The sequence below is a fragment of the Panthera pardus genome, unplaced genomic scaffold (genome assembly GCF_024362965.1).
Source record: "Panthera pardus isolate Hobbes unplaced genomic scaffold, ASM2436296v1 HiC_scaffold_2, whole genome shotgun sequence".
NCBI classification, from domain to species: domain Eukaryota; kingdom Metazoa; phylum Chordata; class Mammalia; order Carnivora; family Felidae; genus Panthera; species Panthera pardus.
The window spans coordinates 65,258,855-65,283,314 of NW_026526765.1; the positions used below are offsets into that span (position 1 = coordinate 65,258,855).

The 24,460-nt window shown below is 50.4% G+C and overlaps 1 protein-coding gene and 1 pseudogene across 16 annotated transcripts; one reads left to right on the plus strand and one right to left on the minus strand.

The window, feature by feature from the left end:
• The first annotated feature begins 2,706 nt into the window (after positions 1-2,706).
• LOC109267557 (mitochondrial import receptor subunit TOM7 homolog) lies at positions 2,707-6,477 on the plus strand (annotated as a pseudogene).
• Positions 6,478-7,181: 704 nt separating this feature from the next.
• On the minus strand, positions 7,182-23,785 carry RNF44 (ring finger protein 44). 16 transcript variants are annotated; one of them, XM_019450385.2, is made up of 12 exons: positions 23,694-23,785; positions 22,828-22,948; positions 12,703-12,854; positions 12,309-12,525; positions 11,719-11,886; positions 11,128-11,301; positions 10,868-11,029; positions 10,660-10,784; positions 10,258-10,345; positions 10,048-10,169; positions 9,830-9,929; positions 7,182-8,117 (listed from the first exon to the last, which is right to left on the minus strand). In XM_019450385.2, the coding sequence occupies exons 3-12, from the start codon at positions 12,807-12,809 to the stop codon at positions 8,025-8,027; spliced, it is 1,356 nt and encodes a 451-aa protein (XP_019305930.1). In that variant the 5' UTR covers positions 12,810-12,854; positions 22,828-22,948; positions 23,694-23,785; the 3' UTR covers positions 7,182-8,024. The 16 variants fall into 16 exon arrangements, with proteins under 16 accessions (XP_019305930.1, XP_019305926.1, XP_019305927.1 ...); XM_019450381.2 differs by lacking the exon at positions 23,694-23,785 and having other exon boundaries at positions 12,309-12,495; XM_019450382.2 differs by lacking the exon at positions 23,694-23,785 and having other exon boundaries at positions 7,182-9,630; positions 12,309-12,495.
• Positions 23,786-24,460: the final 675 nt, after the last annotated feature.

Here is a 24,460-nt window from a genome sequence, read left to right on the forward strand (position 1 = left end):
GGACGTTTTTCCCATCAGTATACAGGCTGAGCTCAAAGGATTCTGAGGTACTGAGGCCAAGGCCAAAGTGGTGAGAAAGCATCTGGTCCTGGAGCTCCACCTTCTTCCCTCCAAGAACTTGTGGCATGTACCCCTTGGAGGGATGTTGCCAGTTTTACCAACTATTATTAAAGTAAAGATGCATTTTACTGCCAATTCATTCACTCTTCAAAGAATGGCTACCATGGGCCAGGCATAGCTGTAGTTGCTGGCAGGCAGAGCTTTTGATACAAGGGAGGAAACCAGAATGACCTCCTACCACCGTACTGCCCCGCCACCTGCTGCCACACCTTCAAATAACAAAACTATAACCCAAAGAGGATAGGATTTTAAAAAATATTTTATTTATTTGTTCTTTAAGCTCTACGCCCAACATGGGGCTTGAACTCACAACCCTGAAATCATGAGTCAAATGCTCTACCAACTGAACCAACCAGGTGCTCCAAGACGATAGGATTTTTAATTTTTTTAATTTCTTTTTTGTTTGAGTATAATGTTACATTAGTTTCAGGTGTACAACTTAGTGATTTGACAAGTTTATACATTATGCTATGTTCACTACAAATGTAGCTACCACTTGTTCCATTACATTGCTATTACAATATCATTCACTGTATTCTGTATGCTGTGCCTGTTATTCCCGTGACTTATTCATTGCATAACTGGAAGACTGTATCTCCCTCTCCCCTTTACCCATTTTGCTGGACCCCCACCCACCCACCTCCTCCTATGGCAACCATCAATTTGTTCTCTGTATTTATAGGTCTGCTTTTTAATAATTTTTAATACATTTTTTTAGATTCTATTTATGAGCGGAATCCTATGGTATTTGTCTTTCTCAGTCTGACTTATTTCACTCAGTCTGATACCCTCTAGGTCCATCCATATTGTTTCCCACGGTGGCTGTACCAATTCACATTCCCACCAACAGTTCCTTTTTCTCCAAATTCTTGCCAACACTTGTTTCTTGTCATTTTGATTTTAGCCTTTCTAACTGGTGTAAAGTGATACTTCATTGTAGTTTTGATTCGCATTTCCTTGATGATTAGTGATGTTAAGCATCTTTTCATGTGTTTGTTGGTCATCTGTAGGTCGTCTTTGGAAAAATGTCTATTCAGGTCCTCTGCCCATTTTTTACTCAGTTTTACTGTTGTTGCTGTTGTGATGAGTTGTATAAGTTGTTTATATATTTTAGATATTAACCCCTTATCAGATATATCATTTGTAAATATCTTCTCCCATTCAGTAGGTTGTCTTTTTATTTTGTTGATGGTTTCCTTTGCTGGACAAAAGCTTTTTATTTTGATGTGGTCTCAATAGTTTATTTTTGCTTTGGTTTCCTTTGCCTCAGGAGACATCTAAAAAACTGTTGCTATGGCTGATGTCAGAAAAATTACTGCCTGTTTCCTCTTCTAGCTTTTTATGGTTTTAGGTTTCTTTTGTTTTATGTATTTAAAAAAAACTTTTTTTAGTGTTTATTTTTGAGAGGGAGACTGAGACAGAGACAGAGAGAGCATGGCGGCGGGGGGGGGGGGGGGGGGGGGGGGGGTGGTCAGAAAAAGACGGAGACACAGAATCTGGAACAGGCTCCAGGCTCTGAGCTGTCAGCACAGAGCCCAATGTGGGTCTTGAACCCACAAGCTGTGAGATCATGACCTGAGTCAAAGTCAGACACTCAACCAACTGAGCCACCCAGGTGTCCCTGTGGTTTTAGGTTTCATATTTAGTTCTTGAATCTATTTCAAGTTTATTTTTGTACATGGTGTTAGAAAGTGGTCTAACTTCATTCTTTTGCATGTAGCTGTCCAGTTTGTCCATTTATTAAAGAGGCTGTCTTTTCCCTATTGTATGTTCTTGCCTCCTTTGTCATAGATTAATTGACTATATAATTGTGGGTTTATTTCTGGGGTCTTCTGTTCCACTGAGAAAAATATGTGTCTATTTTTGTGCCAGCACTATACTGTTTTCATTACTACAGCTTTGCACTATATCTTGAAATCTGGACTTGTGATATCTCCAGCTTTGTTCTTCCTTCTCAAGATTGCTTTGGCTCTCCAGGGCCTTCTGTGGTTCCATACAAATTTTGGTAATATTTGTTCTAGTTTTTTGTTTTGTTTTGTTTTGTTTTGTTTTGTTTTGTTTTTTTTTAAGTGCTGTTGGTGGGGCACCTGGGTGGCTCAGTTGGTTTAGTGTCTGACTATTGATTTCAGCTCAGGTCATGATCCCAAGGTTGAGGGATCCAGTCCCATGTTTAAGATTCTCTCTCCCTCTTCCCCTCTCCCTGCTCACTCTCTCACTCTCTTAAAATACAAAAAAAAAGAAAAAAAGAAGAAGAAGAAGAAGAAGAAGAGGAGGAGGAGGAGGAGGAGGAGGAGGAGGAGGAAGAAGAGGAGGAAGAAGAGGAAGAAGAGGAAGAAGAGGAGGCACCTGGGTGGCTCAGTCAGTTGGGCGTCCGACTTTGGCTCAGGTCATGATCTCACAGTTTTGTGAGTTTGAGCCCCACGTCGGGCTCTGTTTTGACAGCTCAGAGCCTGGAGCCTGTTTTGGATTCTGTGTCTCCCTCTGTTTCTGCCTCTCTCTCTCAAAAATAAATAAACATTAAAATAAAATTAAAAAATTTAAAAAAGAATGTTAAAAAAAGAAAACTGTTGTTGGTATTTTGATAGGGATTGCATTGAATCTGTAAATTACTTTGGGTAATATGGGAATTTTAATATTCTTCCAATCCATTTGTTTTTGTCATCTTCAATTTCTTTCATTTGTGTTTTATAGTTTTCAGAGATAGTTCTTTCACCTCTTTGGTTAAGTTTATTCCTAGGTATTTTGTTCTTTTTGGTGCAATTGTAAATAGCATTGTTTTCATAATTTCTCTTTCTTCTACTTCATTATTAGCATATAGGAACGCCACCAATTTCTGGGTGTTAATTTTGTATCCTGTCACTGATTCTTTTATTATTTTTAGTAGTTTTTGGTAGAGTCTTTAGGATTTTCTATGTGTAGTACAAAAATGATAGGATTTTAATCTGATTCATAATGTCATAATTTATCCATTTCCCACAGGCTTTTTTTTTTTACTTTTTATTTTGAAATAAATATAGATTTATGGGAAGTTGTAAAACTATTACAAAAAGGTCTTATTTAACCCTTAGTTTCCCTCAATGATAACATCTTATATAAACCAGCAAACTGACATTGGTAATATCCACAGATTTCACCAGTTTTATATATACATATTTGTGTATGTGTGTGTGTGTGGGGGGGGGGCAGTTGCCAGTTTTATCATTTGTATAAATTCATGTAACCACACCATAATCAAGAAGCAATCTTTGTTGCATTACCACAAAGATCTTACCCCTGCTACTCTTTTATAAGTGAGACACACACACCCTTATTCCACCATCCCTAACCCCGGCAACCACTAATCTATTCTCCATCTCTCTAATGTTGTCATTTTGATAATGTTATAAAAATGGATAGATATGTCACCTTAGTGATTGGCTTTTTTTCTCTCAGTATAATTCCCTTGAGACCCATCCAAGTTGTTGCATGTATCAATAGTTTGTTTCTTTTCTTAAGTGAGCTCTACGCCCAATGTGGGGCTTGAACTCATGACCTTGAGATCAAGAGTCACAAGCTCCACCAACTGAGCCAGCCAGGCTCCCTGAGTTTCTTTCTTTTATTGCTAAGTAGTATTCCATGATCTGGATGGGTCATAATTCAACCATTTGCTCATCGAAGGATATTTAAGTTGTTCCCCTATTACCAAGAAAGCAGCTGTGAACATTTGTGTACGTGCTTTTGTGTGGACATGTTTTCATTTTTCTGGGATAAATGCCCAGGAGTGCTGGGTCATTTAGTAAGTATATGTTTAGTTTTATAGGAAACTGCCAGGCTGTTGCCATGGTGAAGCTGAGCAAAGAGGCCAAGCAGGGGCTGCATAGCTCTTCAAGGGTAGCCAATTTGCCACCCACTGGAGTGTTATTCCTCTCATGATTTACCTGCAATTTAAGGGGGTGCAAATCCTGGAATGCCTGAACCAATCATGTTGAGCTTTCTTAAGGGATAAGGAACTATATTGGTCATCTGGATTTGGAAGCAATTAATGGACAGAAATAACATGGAAGGTATGTGCTGTGACTGAGATAAAAAGATGGGACACTATTTAGATGATCATCAGTTGAATGGCACAGGGCTCTTCACAGATGCATCTGTGGCAGAGTGGAACCTCTATTTACTTATGATAGATTGTATCAAAATAAATGTTAAAAAAAAAAAACAACTTGCCAAACTATATTCGAGTGGCTGTATGAGAGCAATGTATGAGAAATCCAATTTCCCTGCATCCTTACCAGAATTTGATATTGTCACTATTTATTATTTTTGTTGTTTTTACAGGTGTGTAATGATCTTATTGTAGTTGAATTTGCATTTCCCTAATAGCTTATGATGTTGAACAAATGAAATATCCTCTGCTCAATGTGTCCTTTCATGTCTTTTGCCCATGTTCTAATTGGATTGTCTTGAGTTTTAAAAGTTCTTTATATATCTGACATGAGTCATTTTTCAGATATGTTACTTGTAAATTAAGCATTTAATTTCTGGTAAAGTCCAATTTATCATTTTTTCCTCCTTTCATGTATTGCGTTTGGTGTCATGTCTAAGATCTCTTCACCAAGCCCTAGGTCGTAGTGAAGATTTTCACTTGTCTTGTAAAAGTTTTCTAGCTTTATGTTTTACCTTTAAATCAATGATCCATTTTCAGTTCATTTTTGTGTTGTGACTTAAGGCAAGATTCTTTTTTATTTTTTATGGATGTTCAGCTATTCCAGTAGTATTTGTTGAAAAGACTATCCTTCATTGAATGCTCAAAAATTAGTTGGTCATACTTGTACAGGGTCTGTTCCAAGGATCTTTATTCTGTCCCATTGATCTACTTGTTTATCCCTCTACCATATTGCTTTAATGTGGCTCTTCAGTAACTCTTCAAATCAGGTAGAGTGATTCTTCTCACTTTATTCTTGTTTTTTCAAGGTTGTCTTTGCTACTTATTTCTTTGCCTTTTCATATGCATGTTGAAGTAAGAATGTCTATCTCAAAACAAACTGCCAGAATTTTGATAGGAATTGCATTAAACTCACAGGTTAATATGGGAAGAAATAGTATCCTTCCTACTGCCAAGTCTTCTAATCCAAGAACATGACATGTTTCTCTATTTATGTAGATCTTTGATTTCTTTCATCTAGTGTTTTGTAATTTTCAACATATAAATCTCAACACGTTTTGTTAGATGTATATGTTTCATATCTCTTGAGTGATTATATAGTACTATTGTGTTGCAAATTTTGATTCTCATGTGTTCATTGTTACTATGTAGAATATAATTCTTGTATATTCATCTTGTAATCTATGACTTGATGAATTCATTTCTAGTTTTTTTGTATATTCCTTGGGATTTTTAAAATCTCCATGAGATCTTGATAATTTATAGGTTATCAAATTTCCAAACAGGGACAATTTTCTTTTCAATCTGTAGGCTTAATATTATTTCCTTTTTCTTGCCATATCTCAGTGTGCTGGCTAGGACTTTCTGTATGATGTTGAGTACAAGTAGTGAAGAGTGGATAACCTTGCCTAGTCCTGACCTCAAGGGGGAAGCACCTAGTCTTTCACACCATTACATATGGTTAGCTGTTGGGTTTTTTGTATATGTTATTTATCCCATTGAAATTACCCTCTATTTCTAGCTTGCTGAGTTGTTTTTTTTTTTTTTATCATGATAACTGTTGAATTTTGGTGTTTTTTTTTGTTTTTTTTTTGATTTTTTTTGCATCAACTGGTAAGTTCATGTTTTTATTTTTTCCCCCACAGGTTTTTTGAAATATTGAAAAAAGTCTAGCAACTTCCCTAGACTTCAGACTAGGGCCCTGGGAACTCAGTTGCTACCACTGGTCTAGTCCAGCACTTCCCAGTGTACTCCAGCAAATGCAACTTGAACATTGCCCGTAGCCAAACAAGCTAAATGTAGGAAGTACTGCTCATAGGAAGTACTTCCTGGAAGCTTATAACACATCAGCATAGCCAAGGCTCAGAGAAGCCCTGCAATATAGGCTCCTGTTACCCTTTAGTGTGGAATTTCCCAAACTTATTTAACCACAGAGCCCTTCTTAACCAACCCCCCCCCCCCCCCCCGCCACACACACACACACTCCCATAGCACATTTTCTGAAATGGACATAGGGAACCACTCAACTGATTGTCCCTTATTTTTCAGATGATCCAGAAGCTGAAAGGAAAGTGACCTGACCAAGGCTACAGATAGTGGCATCACACAGATACCAGATCCTGGGTCTCCTGACCCCAGCCCACTGTTCCTGCTCCAGACCATGTTGCTTTGACATGCTAACAAGTCAGCTGATAACCCTGCAGCACCATACACCATCACGGGTAAGAGGAATGCAACTGCATTACCAACCTGGTCTCTTGGGTGGTTCTCAAGCCCCTTGTCCCCACTGAGCCTGAGGATGAGGGACTCAAGTCCACGTAGTCCGAGTAGGGCCTGTGGGTGGGAGAGTATGTAATGCAAGCCAGGCCAATCATGCTGTTGTAGCTCCCTGAGACGGTAGCGAATGGCTCAGGGATGCACTCATAATTCAAGTTGCGTCTAATGACTCCATCCCATTAGAATATTTTGGGGAAAATGGTTTTCCCCTGGAATTATGCTAAACTAGAAGAAATGGAGCTAGAGCTACCAAGAACTACCACACAGAAACAGCTCCTTCAAAACAAACTTGTAAAATGAGGGGAGGTCTTGGTTCCTTATACTATGCCTGAGCCCGATTCAGTCATGCTTGAGGCAGAACCTACCTCCAAAATTTAAATGACAGACCAACAAGTGCCTTAACCAGTTAGATGGAATTCTGCCACTTGTCAACAGAATCCTGCCTAATTTGAGTGTGAAGCAGATGGCCCACAATGTCATCACTAACCTGGCTTGGCAGACCTTCTTGATCAGGAGGTACCCCCAAGGTGCCACAGCACAGAACAGTCTTTTCTGCCCACCTTATCCCTATCCCCTACCCACTCTCAGACCGACATTATTACCCCCACTTCCCACCAAAAGAACACAGGTAGCCAAAGGCAGCTTGGGCAATACTTGATATACATCATACATTTATTAGTGAATATCCCTCTGAAATCAGCAACAATATTAAAAAAAATAATGATTGCACTACTTGGTCAAGCAGAACTAGCAACTTTCATTTTAAAAAAAGTACAAATCTGTTAAAAATTTCAATCAGTATACACATATATATAATACAACATACTAGTTATGTTAAATGCTACAAACCAATGTGAATCCAATGGAATGGAAAAAACCACACATTTAAGCTTTAAGAACCATTTTTTTCTCTATATATTAGCATTTTCTCAAATACATACATGGGAAAAATGAGGTAACTGTAAAATGTGCAAGGAACAGGGCCCCCCAATTACATATATTTTTATATATGTGTATATATATATATATATGTATATATATATATATATATAAAACCTTTCTAACACAGAACACAGGTGCTGGGCCCAGCCAGGGCTGGGGGATGGTGCCCACTGTCATGCCTAGGCCAGAAGTTGGTAAATAAAAGAGTAAACAATGACAAGCCCCCACCACAGGAAATCATTGGTAACATGGCATCTATAGCAAGGTCGGCAAATCACAAACATCCTAAATAATTGTTTATAAATCTTTTTTTAATGATTTTTTTTTTTTTAATGTTGTGTTCCCCCCCATAGCTGCTCGTTGGAATCATTGCTGCAGCCGACACACAATCCGAGAGCCTGTTTCCGCCTGCCCCAGGAACCTTAAGGATTCTGAAAACCTTTTGTTGGGGTGGGAAAGGGAGGGGGGGTTTGGAGAGGGTGGTTCTCTGTGTAAAACACGTGGGGTTTCAACACTGCTATAAATATAGAAACGTCACCTGGAGTTATATACAGTAAGACTTTGGGTTCTCCACGGGGGTGGGGCCAGGCTGATGGGGCCCCATGGCAGGCTGAGGGGACGCAGGGAGCCAGGGCCGCTGCGGGGAGAACGAGGGTGGTTGGAGCATCCCTGAGGCAGCAGGCGCCAGGGGCTGCCTGCTAGGATGTGCCGGCCCCACACGCGGTTCGTTCAGGGGCAGCAACCCCAGCTAGGGGTAGGACAGGAAAGGAACGGGACCAGGGAGGGAGAAGGTGGGAGCTCAGCCAGACCCTACAGGGGGCCTCCTCCAGACCTTGGAGGGCAGGGCTCAGGCTGGGAGGGGGCCCCTGGAGGTGGGATCCACGCCCTCCCTGGTCCCTGTCCTCCTGGGACTTCCTAGGAGGAGACTCGCCCAGTCAGATGGGAGATGGGCCCTGGCTGGAGGGAGAAATGCCCTGAAAAGCGTACGGTCCCGGTAGGCTCTGGGGACGTGTGCAGTACAGTGCATGGCAGTTATCAGCTGAGCACAGACCACCCCCCAACCCCACCCGTGACCGCCAGCCGCCCAGCCCAGCCCCAGCCGCACGCATGCATGCAGACCAGGCGGCACCACCAGACCATTCCCGGCCCCCTGGGCACTTGGTCCTGGTTGGTCCCTGTATCCCCCCATTAAACCAAAAGAAAATAAATTGTTTAAAAATCCACACCCCCAAATCCTACACGCGATTTTGGGCCAAATGAATAAATAAAAACTGCTCCTCACGTTCATCGCAAAACAACAGAGAGGGGAGATTGGGCATGGGTCTGGCCCCCATCAATGCCAGGGAGGGGTGGCCACGAAGAACACAGGAGGTCACTCTCCCCTGCATGGCCCAGGCCCCCTCAAGATACATGCCACCTCAGCTCAGAGCCTGTCTCCCACCTGCTCAGGAGGCTGGCTCTGATGCCCTCCAGCCTGGGGGTGGGGCTGGAATGTTGTGACTGGGGTGACAGTCCTTGAGGGAGCCAGACCCACCCCTCACAGCAGCCTGCATGGGGCTGGCTGCCTGAATCTGTCTGGGGTCAAGGCAGGAGGACCCAGGCCTGGGGCGCTCAGGAAATGGCCTCATGCCACCATCTGTCCACACACCTGTCAGTGCCACCCAGTCAGACGGCACACCATTTCAGTGCAAGAGACCAGGCAACCCAGGATGGAGCTCCCTTTGCCCACCCTGGGGCTGAGGATCTCCCCCAGCTGCACTGGGGTGGGGGATGGACTCCTGGCTCCCAGGGCTGGCAGGTAAAGGAGACGGACTTGAGGGCAAACAGGAGGAAGACTGAGTTAGAGACACTCAGGCAGCTCCGTGGTGGGCAGACTGGCAGGCATATCGGGGCAGGAGTCTTTGGAGCTTGGCAAATGCAGGGGCTTATTGCAGGGGCTTCTCTCGGGGCTGACCCTGGCACCAGCTCTGGAGATGCAGGTGGGAATGACGGGGCAGGCCTGGGCCACTCCCTCCCCGTCCTCCCCAGGTCCCCCCAACCCGAGCTTCCAGAGCTTCGGGCAGGGTTATCCTGGGCAGCTGTGGGCCTCACTCAGCCTCCCTGGGCACCTCGGAGGCGTCGGCCCGGCAAATGGGACACGTCCGGTTGGCCTGGGGGAGCAGGCACACATCAGGCTCCACTCTTGCCTGTCCCCCACCTCAGCTGGGTCTATTCTACTTCTGGGACTTGACCCCTGAACAGAGCCTCAACTTCTGGGTTATGACAAGGATAAGGGGGGAAACCCTCCAAGGTCCACCCACCTCCCTCACCACATGAGGAATACCCAGGATCTGGCCCGGGCTGCGTTACCTTTAACCACTTATCGACACACTTGGTGTGGAACTCGTGGTTGCAGGGGAGGACTCGGAGCAGCTGCCGTGCCTCGAAGTCACTGAAGCAGACAACACATCTAGAAGGAGGGCACTGAGTGTTACTTCCATACTAACAGCAGAGGGAGGCTCACTACATAGCACAAAGTCCCCTGGAGGAAGGGGTCCCCCTGGAGGAGACAGGGGCACAGTACTCACAGTGTCTGCTCTGACTGATGGCTGTCTGGGTTAAAGCGGTACGATGGGAGCTGCTCGATGTCCGCTTTGGTGAGGCCTCGGGGCTTCGCATCTCCTAGCCGCTCTGCCAGATTCAGGAGGGCCTGGATACAGACAGGAGGGTAGGGTCATTAGTGCTCAAGGCCAGAGGTCCCCCAAGCTCCTACCTCCCAGGACAGTGCTCCACGGGACCTCATAGTTCTCCATCTCCACATCATCCACGTCGAGATCCAGGCTGATGGTGGGCCCCATTGCTGTTGGTGACATTGGCAGCATCGAGCTAGGGGAGACAGGTGTGGGGACCCAGGGTCAAGGTCAGTAGGTGTAGGGGGTGCAGAGCTGCTCCCGACTCCCTCCGTGAAACAAAGCCCAGAGCTCTGCACCATTCACACCAGGGCTCCAGTGTTTGTCCCAGGACATTATAGGAGAGCAAGGAACCCAGCTGGTGGGTGCTGAGAGTATGTGTGGTTTAGTGGGAATGCCAGATGGCTTCAGAGGTCCTGGGTACCTCCTGGGGCTATGTTTGGGTCCAACAACTGGAGGCCCCAGGAGACCAGAGCACCAGGGCTCTGGGGCAGATGTGCTGGTACTTACAGGAAGTAGGGCAGGAAGCTGGGGTAATACGGTGGCGGGGGTGGCGGTGGGGGTGGCGGGGGCAGCGGCTGTTGCAGGCGGTATCTCTGGGTGCTCAGTCTCCGAGGCATCATGTGGGAATATGGCTGTGAGAGGGGTGCCAGGTGCAGATCAGACCAGTGGGCCTGTCTCCTGATCGCCCTAGAGTCTGGGTGGGGGTGCTACTTACCACACCAAAGGACAGCTCCTGGTGCAGTGGATCATGGGGCAGGTAGTGCAGGGGCATAGATGGGGACAGGGCTGGGCCTGGGGCAGAGGTGGAGTAGGTGAAGCTCCCCAGGGGATGCTGGTCCCCCCGCAGGTCCACATCATTGTCAAGCCGCTGCAGGGGCTGGAAGAGGCAAGGGTGGGTCAGCCAGAGTCAGCAACAAGGGAAGCCCCGCCCCCCATACCATGCCCTATAGCATCAAACCCATCGCCCAGACTCACCATACGTGGATGCTGGGCCTGCAGCGATACAAACTGCCCAAGAGGTGCCATGTGGGCAGGCTGGGGGTGTGGGGCTGGCGGTGGGGGGTGCAGGATGTAGTGGTCACTGGAGATGAGGTGGGGGTAGGCCTGATAGGGCACAGGGAGCTGCTGCATGGTACACGCCTGGATCAGCTGCCAAGAGAGGGGGTGTGGGGGGTGTACTGTAGAATGTTCTTCTAGGCTCTGGGTTGGGGCTATGCTTGTGCTGAGAACCAGGAGCCATTCCATTCATTGAGAGGTCCCCACAGAAGCCCTGTGGACCATCCCATCCCTGCTAGAGGCCACTTAGGCAGGACACTACACTCTTAAGGCCCTTAGTTAACAATTCCAAACCAAAAGGCAGGTACTGGGGTGCAGGAAGGTCCCTAAACCCCAGGTGCTAACTGTACATGAGCGCACACATGCTTTACTGAACAGTGTTGGGGCCTGGAACTGGGCAGATGCTCTGATAGCCTTGATGGCTATCATAAACTTGGCTTGCTTCTACTGCTGGCCTGTGTCTGGGGCTTTCAGGTAGTAGTGGGGTAGGAGGTGAAAGCACTCACTCACCGGGGGTGGGAGGCAGCAGAGGGGGTAGTGCTGCCCGCTGAACATCACGGAGCATGCTGGGAGCTGCTGGGCACTGCAGCCAGGGATGTGTTGGCCTGTAGGCAAGGGGAAGCCTTGGGTCGTCACTGTGGTGACTGTGTAGGACAGAGGGACAGGTCCCTGGTGCACCTGTGGGTGGACAGAAAACCCAAGAACTGTAGGGAGGAAACCTGGCCATGCTGCTGCCCCTAAATGAGAAAACCCTGCTGGACCAGCTCCCTTCCCTTCTCTAGTGGGGTCCTACCTAGGTACAGACCTGGCTGTCCCCCTGCCCCAAGCCCTAAAGGGCAGAGAGAACCCTCTGGGAAACCTGGGAGGGGCTTCCAGCTCAACCACTCATCCACTGTGTAGTCCCAAAGGCGGCCCTTTCCTTCTCTGGGCCTCGATTTACCAGCCTGTAAAACAGGGCTAATAATGCCTCACTGAACATGCAATGAGTTAAGGAAAGTGCAATCAGGGCTCCACTATCTCTGGTCCTCAGACAGGTTTGCTAGAGACTGGTAGGGAGGGGCCCGCAGGGTGGGGAAACAGGTGAAGGGTGTTCTGCCTACCTGCTCGTGGAGATCAACCATGAACGGGCTCTGTTGAGAGGCTGGGTGCAGCATTCGGGGGCTCCTGCCGGCAGGAGCCGAGGCTCGGTGCTCCTCTACAGGGAGGTGTGGTCGGGACGGTGGCTGCTGGGAGGGTAAGTGCTCATCCTGGGCAGGCAGGCTGGCCAGGGGGCCCTCGCGGCTGGGGCTGCACCACAGAGAGGAGGCCCCAGTAGGACTGAGGGGAGCCACTCATTCAGAGAGCATGGAGAGAAGCCAAGGTCACTACCCACTGGGGAAGGAAGAAAGCTCAGGGCCCTATGCCCCACCCTCCCAGCCCCTATTCCCCAACCCAAGCTGACAGCCCCAGCACCAGGGGCTCTAGGCTCTGCAGGACTAGGAGGTTCCTTCCTACCTTCCCCGGAGCTGGCCCGGGGTACTGCTGGGTCCTACAGAGAATTGCCGCTGACCCACAGGGGCAGAGGGTGGCCACCTAGTCACTGCCAGAGCCCATGGTCGCATCAGGGGTGGCACAGGGCTAGAGGGGCTGGGCCAGGGCTCACAACCCTAGGAGGCAAACAGATAAACAAACTGAGGCACAAAGAAGTCCAGTCACTTGCCCCATTAGGGACTGCAGAGACAGAATCAAATATCAGGAGTCCAATTCCAGGGGCCACAGATGTCCATCACACCCTGTGCTCCACGTGTAGTGTGTACTCTGTCTGGGTCTGGCCTTCTTGGCACTGGGGTTTAGGGATGACAGATCAGGGACAGGGAGCCCAGGCCTCAGTTTCCTGCTCTATGAAATGGGGTCAAGTTCCCATTCAGGGTTATGGTGAGTTCAGAGGGCTGGCCAGCATGGTTCCCTCACAGTAGGGTTCCCAGGGCACCTTGTCCTGGTGTGGAGGTCTACAACTTCAATCTCCAGGAAGCTGGGGTTCCTGGGAGGGCACTCCAGCTTCCTCCCTTCTACTGGGGTGGCTCGGGGTCAATTCCAATCAGGCTTTCTCTTTCCAGTATTGCCAGGTAAGAGGTTCTGACCTGGTTCCTGCCCTCAGGGGCTCCAAATTCAAGTTAGTTTTCTATCTTTCCATAACCAGCTCCCGCAGTGTCTACCCACATGTGACTTTATTTACTCTTTAAGGAAGGCACTGTCAGCTCCATTTCAAGAAAGAGAAGACTGAGGCTCACAGAGAGGAAGAGACTTGTCCAAGTGTTCAAAGCTGGGAGGTGAGCTGGCCACAAGCCTCTCACTGCACCCTGCTGCCAGCAGGGAGGGGTCCAGCCCAAGGGCTTCACAGGAGGTGATGAAGGAAGTGGCCACTGGTGGATGGGTGGGTCTGGCATACAGCCAAGCCCTTGCTCTGGGGGCATAACACAGCCCTCAAGTGGAGGTGGGGCTTGCTGAGAAAAAAGGGGAACTGAGAACCTAAAGGAGGAAGTTGGGAGGAAAAAGGGTGGGGCAGGTCTCCTCTCGGGTAGGAGTTGGGGGTCCAAGTGGGATAAGCTGCAGGGCCACAATTTATTTACTCCAGACACTGGGATGAGGCCCTGGCAGAGAGAATGCTAGAACCTATCAGGCCCTGCAAAGCCAAAGGTTGCATCAAATAGGACCAGCCCTTTGCTGTTCCTGCCACAGGAAGGCCCCCTCTAGCCACCCCTTCTCCATCTGACAAAACTCCTATGCATCTCTGATACCCAGGGTTGTGGTGAGTTCTCTGATACCCAGCTTTCAGTGTTGCCTCCCTGACACAGCTTGGGAGCCAGTGTACCAACACAACACCCTCAACATTTTGTTTTTTCCTGCCAACAGTGGCAAGAACATTTCCTCTGTGCTAAGCTTTACAAGCCTGGGCCCTAAATCTCAAAAAACCAGCCTGCAGAGGAAACTCTTCACTTGCTAGGGCAGCACCTGGCCAAGGCCACAGCCAGGAAGTGTTAAGAGCTGTAATTCACACTTCTCCCATCTAACTTGAGTTCTGGCACTTGGCAGAAAGGCAGGCAGGGCCCAGTGACCAGCTTGTGTTCAGCACTGATCTGGGAAATGTACACTAGAAAGCCAATCACACAGGTCCAAGGCCACAGTCTACCAACAATGAAGTTGGTGTCCATGATTAAAAATTGGGAGATTACAGGGGTGCCTGGGTGACTCAGTCGGTTAAGTGTCCAACTTTGGCTCAAGTCATGATCTCACAGTTAGTGAGTTCGAGCCCCATGTTGGGCTTTGTGCTGACAGATCAGAGCCTGGAGCCTGCTTTGGATTCTGTGTCTCCCTCTTTCTCTGCCCCTCCCCACCCCTCAAAAATAAACATTAAAAATCTTTTTTCAATTGGGAGATTATATAAAAATCTGGCCTTCCCTGAAAGAAAAAAAAAAAAAAAGGAGACAATCTGGCCCCATTAGGCCCTCATTTCTGCTTGGCGCCCTCACTCAGAGCATGCATGAACTTTTCCCCCAGGCCACTCCAGGCCCATTCCCTACCTGCCCACCATAGGTAACTAGGTTTGTAACCCCTGGTGTGGGCCAAGGGCACATCCTTACACACACAGCCTTCCAGATTCTTGCTGACAATCCAGCCTAGCAAACAAAGGCCAAGAGAGACTCAGAGTAAACCCCCCAAATATCTGAAACAATAAACTCCTAGGCCACTCCAGACCTTCTGGATCAGAATCTTTGGAGGCTGGGGAACAAGGACACCTATATTTTCTATCAAATTCACAAGCAGTTTCTACAACACAGCCAGGTTTGGGAACCTGTGCTCTAATGGACCTCAGAGATCCTGGGAGCCCACAGTCCTATTGATGAGGAATATTAACAATAATAACTATGACACCTCGCATGTGTCATCTTGAGTCCTCATAGCAACCCTCATAAGGACACTGAGGCTCAGAGAGGTGAGGTCCAAGGCCTGTCAGCCAGAGTTGTGAGTGCACTGGGACACGATCCAGGCAGTGGCTTCAATGGTTTCTCTTGTGCCAGGCTGCCCTGCTGAACTCTGGGGGGTGTGGATGCCACAGAGGCCCAAGTACATGGGAATCTTCTCTGTGGCCAGCCCCTTCAAAAACACCCATTCCTCAGGAAAGGTTAAGTGGCAAGGAGCTGAGAAACCAGATCAGCAGACAGAAGGGCCTCCAGCTGTAGATGATGGTGCCGAAGGTGAAAGCATCAACCCTTGCATTCTTACACATGATACCCCAACTTCTGGCCAGAGTCTTGGACACATCGCTTCCCCTCTCTGAGCCTCAGCTCCTTCACCTATAAAATAGGAACAGACCAATAACCACTTCCCAATGGACTGGCAAGGACTGCTCAAGGGCAGAGGTGATTTTCAAAGCTCAGGTGTGAATGATCACTATCAGAAATTAAGATAGGCTGACCTCCTAGCTGACTCTGGCTCACAAGCAAAAATGAGATGCCACTTCAAGCGCTCTAAGTGCTAGCTGGGAAATGTGCCTCCCTAGGGGAAAACTCCAGCTGGCAAGTGAGGGGCACCTGGTTCTTGGAAGTCCTACCAAGAACACAAGTTGTACAGAGGGGACACACCCACTTCACAGTTGAGGAAACTGAGACATGGAGAAAGGAAGTAACTTACTCTAGCTCACAAAGCCAGAGAAACAGAACTAGTCTTGCCTGGCTAGCCCTCTAGGCCCCCACCTCCTGACTCTCTCATTAGCATCAGTATCCCCAATAACCACCTTATCCCAAGTCTCTTTTTCCAGTCCCTAAAGGGGATCTCAAGAGTTTTCTGTTTCAGGCACCCATGACTAACACTACTGTGGTGACGCAACTGAGGCCCAGAGATGGAGCTATCAACTTGCTCAAGGTCAAACAGCAAGGGTGGCCAGGTAACCACCCTCATCAATTCCTCTGCCCTTCCATAGTCCTGTGCTGTGCTCTCTTAAGGTCTGGGCAAATGGGTCTTGAGAGTCCCATCCCTAAATCCAATCTTGCCTGGAAACAGGAACCACACTTTGCATCCACCCCTCTCCCCCAGGAGGTAGACAAATCCCTACTTCCAGGGCCCCAAACAGCCATCCCAATCCTAGTCTAGGGAGCCCCAGCCAAGTCATTTGCCCCTGGGTGATGTTTGCAGGAACAAGGGCTGTTTTGCTGTTAAGCAAAGCCAGCCTCTGAGAGCATGAGTAGACTCAGGCAGGATGAGAAGCCGCCTCCACCCCAAGGGGCAGGCTAGGCCACCACTGCCTGGTGGGCAAGCAGAGCTCCCCAACATGTGCTGCCTGGAGGTAGCTGAGGGCAGGACCATCAGGCTCCTGGCTAGGAGTCCTTGGCCAGCCCAGGTTCCCTAGATGACCTTGATCAAGGAAATCTCTCTGCTTCCATGAGCCTCAGTTGTCACAGCTGTGAAATGGGGGTGGAAATCTCCCCTTCTTAGAATGCCCAAATAAAGCCAGAAGAAACAAGACGCAAGAAACCAGGTGGTCACATTAGCGGGCAGGGGAAACCAGTGTTCTGAGGGGCCGGCCCCTCCTCAACGCGAACTCGATGCGGGTTGCGGGGCTCTGGGGAGCTTACTCAGCCTCCCTTACCCGGGGATAGTGGGGCCCGAGATGTAGACACCCGCCCGAAGGGGGGTCTCCCACGTCCTCCTCTCACTCCTTTGTGCCGTGCTCGGAAGGGCATGGGGGGGCGGGAGGCCAGACTGCGGCGTTGGGGCCAGCGCGCTGTGACTTTAAGAGCCGAGGATCCCGGACCATGTGCTCGGCGTGAGACAAAAGCAACAACAAAGGAAGTGGCGGTGGCAGGGGGAGGGGGCGGCTCCTTCCTCTCCAACCGCAACACTCAGTCTCCGGAGAAGGGAGACTCGACCTGGCCTTGGGAGGTTGCGGGAGGGGGAGGTGGTGGTGGTAATCCTCCTTGATTCTAGAGGTCTCGCCGTCCCCCTCCGGACCGCCCGTGATTAACCCCTGCAGAGCCAGCTACACCACAGCCCCCAGCCCCAGGGGAGAGAGGAAGGAGTTCCAGGGATGCGGAAATAGGGAGTTGGGGCTCTGGCCCCTACTCACCTTCGGCCGCCAGGCCACACGTTGGCTCCTTTGTTCCCGATCTAGGACGGCCAAGCTGGGCAGAGGGGAGGGGGGGGCTGCCTGGACCCTTTAAGAGCCCCCGCCCTGCGGAACAATGTGCTCCCCTCCCCACCCCCCGGTCCGGGGGCAGTACAGCTCCTTCCGGGGCCCTTTCTTTGTTGTCGGTCCGCCGGCGTCTGCCTCGCGAGGCCCACGCGCGGTCTGCCTCCCTCAGCCCAGGCCCTCCGGGAGCGGGAGGCGGCGCAGGACGCAGCCCGGTTTGCGCAGCTGCGGGCCGCTGGCCCTTTAAGAACTGTCCGCGGCGGCAGCGGAATGTAACAAACCCCACATTTGATTCACAACATTCGAAGCGGCGGGGTCGCGCGCTGGGCGGGAGGGGGGCTCGCGGGGGCGCGCCGTGAGGTTCCGGCAAACAGTAGCCGGCTGCTGCCCGCGGCAGCCCCGCCAAGAGCTCCGCCCCGCGGGTGCCATGAGAGCCAATCACTTGCGGCGACTCGGCACGTGATTAACAGGACGCCATCTTGAGGCCAGATTTTTTTTAAAACCTCCTTCTTGCCCCCACCTTCGCACTTAAAGTGACCGCAGTCACCACAGGCAAGGGGCGGGGCCACATGGCCTGAGCTAAAGATGGGAGACCCCGGGTTGGGCAAGGCCAACCGGCTGCAACTCGAACTTGATATGCAAACGCGCGAACCATTCGCGCCTCTGAGGCTCAGTTTCCCTGCCGGAGAAATGAGTCCCGCTAGGAGAGCCGCAGCCCGGACTTACTGTGTCATGGTCTTCTCTTCCGGGACAGGGCGCCGCGTGAGACACTGAAGTGCAATGGGACTGACCTTCGACGGGGCAGGAGCGGCCTCTTAAGCCAGCCCGAGTGGGTTAGGAAGGCTCTAACAGCCTTGGGTCGGCAACCTCCCCGGAGATGACGTCAGCCCCAAGAGCTACCGCGCCGCGATGACATCATGGCCTGGCCGCCCTACATCTCCTTGTTTATACTACGCGGCAGCTTTAAAAAGCTGGGAGGGCCTGGATTGCCCAATGGACCAATAGCGGGCAACCCAGGCAAACGAACTAACGCCTGTGAGGCAGGGTGGTTGGTCCTGCTTGCGCTGACGTCACAGAGACATTTAACCGCCCCACCCCCAGCGTGGCCCGGGAAAGGGGCGGGGAACAGTTTGAAGCTTGAGCCGCAGTTGTCGGGAGCTCTGGGTGCTTTCAGCGCGTGGCTATGAGAGCTTAGTCTCCCCAGCGGAGGGCTTTAACGGTATTGGGGAATTAAGCCCAGTGGTGTCTTCAGTTTCCCACTGTACTTCTCCCAGCAGCGATGAGACGGAGGGATGACCACGACATTTTACAGATGGGTAAAGAGAATCAAGGCGGGGGGGGGGGGGGGGGGGTGGGCGTCACTCACCCCAGGTCACACAGCTAGGAAGTGTGGCTGAACAGATATTTGAATTAAAACCAAAACCGAGCTTCGTTCTCCTTTGCCTAATAATACTGGGGCAGACATTATACAAAGTAGGGTATTGCCTCCACATCGATTATTTAAGAATAAAAGTCAGTAATACTCTATCCCAGAGCTGGGCACAGGCCGAAAAGAATGATGTGTGCAATAACCAATAACTGGACTCTAATGCATGGGGCTGCACTGACATAGGGCCACCTGCAAGACAGCCCTAAACAAGATGCCAGTGCAAAACGTTAATATTTGTTAAACCTTTGTGTTGGCCTACTGGAGGTGTGGTGGTGTCATTTTCTATGCTTCTTTGGTGTACTTCATAATCTCAAATTTAAAAATAAAAATTGAAAGCAATTTCCTGAATAGAATGTAACAGTATGTATCAATTTTTCTGAAATTGGATATATATGATATCTCCATAGACTATCTTTGGAAGGATATTCAGGAACTAACAACTGTCCTCAGGGAAAACTGGAAGAGAGTATGGGGTCAGGAGGACAGACTTTGTATTGTATATGCTTGTGTACATTTGCTCTTTTTAAAAAACCCTGTACAATCTGGGGAGGGGGATGGGTGAAATAGGGTATGTGGGTTAAAGAGTACACTCTTCATGATGAAAAAATAACAATAAAGAAAGAGAAAAAAACATGTACAATATAGCCTATAGAAAATCGTGAAGAAAATTACTGTAAAGGTATGTTTTAAATCTTGTAAACATTAAAACAGGGGTGCCTGGGTGGCTCAGTCGGTTAAGCGTCTGACTTCAGCTCAGGTCACGATCTCACAGTCTGAGTTTGAGCCCCACGTCAGGCTCTGTGCTGACAGCTCAGAGCCTGGAACCTGCTTCAAATTCTGTCTTCCTCTCTGTCTGCCCCTCCCCTGCTCACATTCTCTCTCTCTCTGTCACTCTCTCTCAAAAATAAACATTAAAAACTTAAAAATCATACTTAAAAAAAAGGGATTAAAACATCAGTTCCCTTAAAGTCAGAAAATCTCCCTTCAGGAAAGGTATCCAATGGAAACAATCCAGAAGGAGGTTTGGGGAACAGAGATGCTTATCCAAGTGTTGTTTAGACCAGCAACAATCTGTTACAGCACTGTGGATGTGCAGCCAGCAACGCAAGGAAGATGGTACCCAGGGGTGGTTTGCAGATGCCTAAGCACAGGAGATCAAGTTCGTGATGCAGTACTATAGATGTTACCTGCCAAACTCTATCCATCAGTTAAAACTAGGCGTGCTTGAGAATGAATGGGAAAGTACACGGTGATACCTTTCTCTAACCCACTTCCTTATCATCAACTCTCCCTTCTCCTATATCCCTCCCAACCTTTTATTTTTCCCCACTATGTAAAAGCAACTAGAAAATCTTTCCCTCATTGGAAGATGCTACATTGTTAAAACCACCCTCCTGCTTGCCTCTGTAGGGACAGAACCTGCAATGGCTCCCTGCTGCCTGCCTTTTGGGCTATAATTAACAAACTTCCCCCACCCTTTCAGGCTCACCTCTCCCCAGTCCTTCTCCCACAACCATGATGGTGCACCCGCTGACCTTCCCTGCCTGAGATACCCTCCCTCTTCCTTTCTATCAGTCTATTCTTCTCTGTCCTCGGGGCTCTGTTCTCATCTCACCTCTTACAGGAAGCTCTGGGGTCTCCATTTTGTACTGAACTCCCTAATCTCTGAACTCAGGCCTAGACCTACCCTAACCTTCACTTCATACCATTTAATTCGCACACAGCACTGTCATTTTGCTGCATGTCTCCATAATCCCCTCTGGTCTAAGGGAATCCAGAATTTTTAAATACACTATCATCCAGTCTTCATTGGAAGGCCTCATTTTATGGGTGAGGATCCGAGGCCTAAGGAGTGAAATGATTTGCCCAAGGCCACGCTGAGAACAGTGAGGCCACTCCACCCTGAGAAAGCATTCACCCACAACCAAGTCATGGACTTTAAAGCTACTAAACCTCTGACTATACATTCTACTTAAAACATTATCACCCCTTACCTCTGGCAAAATCCTGCTCAACCTTTGAGGTTCAGCTCAAAGACTGCCTCCTCGGAACCCCCCTGACCTGTCTTCTGGCACTCAGCTGCTTTGGCTTCCTTATTACACAGCAAGACTGCTACCACATTGCATCATGACAACATTAACTATCTCCATGGGGCTGCTCCCCCACCCCAGCAGGGGCTGGCTCACACTGGGTGGTGGATGCCCAAGGAAGGGGCTCTGGGCTTGACTCTTACTTCTGATGCTACAGGGCCAGGAAAACCCTGCCCTGTCTTCTCTCATGTTGACCCTCTTACTCCCCTGAGAGGCCCTCAGCAAATCCCCACAGCCCCTCAGGGATCCCCCACGGCCAGAGGCCAGTAACACATCTCCTCCTGATCTGAAATACCTTCCTGGGCACATGCAGAATCACGCTGGAGGAAGTGGGAAGGAGGCTCAATTTTACCAGATTTTCCAGAGAAGCCACGAGTCCGTTTTCCTGTGAAATCTCCCCTCAGGTTAACCCCCAGGTCCTCTGCTCTGGAATCCCAATGTGGTGATGTGGCCTGCACACCTGTGTGCCTCATTCTCATCACTCCACCCAACTCCACCCCTGCCTGCTTGAAGACAGGTTGTGCTTTCATCTCACAGCTGAGGAAAGTGGCTCAGGAAGTGCCTCTCCCTGCCTCAGATCTGTGGAAGTGGGGCCCAGTGGGCTCCAGAAGCCACAGGTGGGAGCGGCTCACTCTTAACCCAAGCATCTGCAGTGAGGTTCTGTGGAGAAATTAGAGTTCTAGGGTCTCCTGCACAGTCTAAGCAAGTCCCATCCTAATCATCTTTTCACTGGTCCTCCCAATGACCTAAGAGCTAGGTGCCAGCGTTTTGCAGATGAGGAAATGGGTGAGGGGATACGCCTCAGCCATCAAGGGGCAAACCTGCGATCACATTCTAATCTCACACCAGAACCAATACAAATGCCAAAGCAGAGTCCGCAAAGGTTGCTCAACAGTCAAAAGCACAGATGTCCAAAGGCAAGAGTAGACCATGGAGGCTCAAAGGTGGATGAGCAGCAGAGGATTCAAATCCTAGTGCCTCCTAGTGCCTAGTGTAACACTGGATGTTACATTCCAGCTTCCACCCCCAAGCCTCCTCTTGAGATGCGAGGGATTCCACTTTGGCAGGAAGAAGAGGGGAGGGGACCCCCCCCCCCCCCGCCAGCCAAGAGCTTGGACAGCTGGCTGCTTCCATTCCTCCCTCAGGGTCAGAAAGCACCCCACTCCTTTCTTCTAGGACCCCTCAAATCCTCCTCCAGACACAGGGCCCAATAGCCTTCCCAGGTGGAGTTTGCAGAACACAGAGATTGAGGGATCACCCAAGGACACACAGCACAGCCTGGTAGAGCCGGCTCAGGATGCAGACCTCCTAGCTACCACAGAGCATCAGAGATCTGAGCCCAGAGCCTCACAACCCAGGGTGGGGACTGATGGGCTCCCTGCCAAGTCCTCTCTGCTCAGGTCATGCCCGAACACGTCGCCCTCACATCTGAGCTCCAAGCTTTGGCTCCCCTAAAAAGAAGTGTTTGTGGACATGGGGGGAGGATGGGGTGTCTGTAAAGGTATTCCTGGATCTGGGGCTCTGGCTTTGACTCGGATCAGTTATTTGGCTTCTCTCCACCTCAGTCTTACCTGTAAAATCAGAACAGTGACCCTAGTGACAGATGACATTTACTGAGCACTTAGTGTGCACCACTGTTATTCATCTACTATAGGCTACTGAGGAGGACAGGCATACACTGATGGTTAAATACGTGTGAAGCCAGCCTCTCTGGGCTTGGAACATGGCTCTGCCTCTTATTAGGTCCTCGAGCTTGAGGAAGTCACCACCTCTTTGAGGCTCCGTTTGGCCAGGTGTAAAACGGAGGTGAGAGCACCTCCATGAATCAATAGTGGCTCTATGTGTGCATCTTCGCGGTACCCGCCCAACTTTCTGAGTCTGAGTCTGCACTTCAATGTGTGAGCTTTGTGGGTATGGTGTTGGAAAGGGCTCACCTTTCTGACTCCTTTCCCTCTGCACTTCTGGTCACTGTGACTTCCAGGGTCTGCAGAGGTGGGAGCAGGTAGTATCACATCGTCCAGAGATGAAAACCGGAGGCTGCAGGAGTGCGGGCGCCTGGCAAACCCAGGGAGAGGAGTCCAACCGAATTCCCCATTTTCCCTCCATCTTATATTTCTCCCCTACTGAGAGGGCCAGCTTCCTACCCCCGTCCTGCCCACACTGCCGCCCCGAAGCCCCCACCCCACCAGCTCGATTCGAGCTTAGTGATCCTCAGGCAGCGGAAGCTGTGTGACCCTGGGCAAGACACAGACCCTCTCTGGACCCCTCGGCGTTCTGACATCCTGAAAGCTGTAACAACGGCGCTGGGTTTGCAGTGGGTCTGTTCCCCGGACAAGCAGCCGCTCTAGGGCTGGGCTAGGGAAGCTCTGGCTCCCCAGCGGCTGGCCCAAGGAGCGCTGGTAAAATGTTTGGGACCGACGTTACAAAACCAAAGGACTGCTGCACCTCCTCAACTCTCGTCCCCTACTGCCAGTGCCCCCCCTGAAGCCGGAACCCGCCGGTGATGGTGGTGGGATGGGTCGAGCGGCGATCGGGTCACGTGCGGGGCGCAGGGCACGCTGGGACTTGTAGTTCCCAGGGGGTCCCCAAACTAGGACACTAGGACCTAGCGGGCGGACTGATGAGCGGAGCAGCTCTGGTTCCGGGTCCCGGGGTAGCGAGCTCCGGCCCTGCAGGTGCAGGCAGAGGCCACGCTGGAAGTCCCTGCGCTACTCTGTCAGCCCGCGGCCGCCCCCTATCACTCCGTCCTCGCTGGCCTCGCGCCTGGGGCGCTTGGCACAGGGTCCGGGCCAGGCGTTACCTGGGCCGCGGCTGGGCTCCACCCCAACCCGACGGCCGGCGAGTCGCTCCCCGTTGCAGCCCGGGGTCCCGGTCCCGCGGCGGCCCGAGAGCCGCCTGCCGCGCCCCCCCCCCCAACCCGGCCCCGCGCAGTGGAACCGTCTGCGGATCTCACCCCCCAGGCGCGCGCGCGCGCGCGGGGCCTACGGCGGCTCCGCAGCTTCACCCCCGCTCCCGCGCGTGTATGAAACTACCTGGACTGCACCAAGCGCACGGGAGCGGAGGGGGGAGGGGGCGGGGCGTCTCTAGGCCCCGCTCCTCGGCGTCCGGCGGCAAAGGGCGTGCAAGGGCGAAGCGCCCAAGGCCTGGCATCCCAGCCTCCCGCTTACTGCCCGAGTGACCTTGGATGAGTGACGGACTCTGTCTTCTCGTCTGTGAAATGGGGAAGATAACACGACAACGTGGCCGTTCAAAGAACCCTCGCTTCCGCCTCGGATTGAGGGGGGCAGGGTCGGTATACAAAGAGTAAAGACTGGGGTCAGCCGATCTTGGTTTCCCGCTTTGGGCCATTCTCTGAGCCTATTTTCTCGTCTTCGAACTGGGAGCGTTGATACCTCTTTCGGGACGTTAGGAGACTCCACTGACCACAGGATGCATATGCCCATCTCTGCAGCCAGCCTGGTGCAGAGCGTGGCCGCTACCTGCTCAGGCCCAGCATTCCCCGGTCCCAGGAGCCGATCCTTGTCGCCCCGCATCACATCCGTGGCTGTTTTAGACTGGCGAGAACTA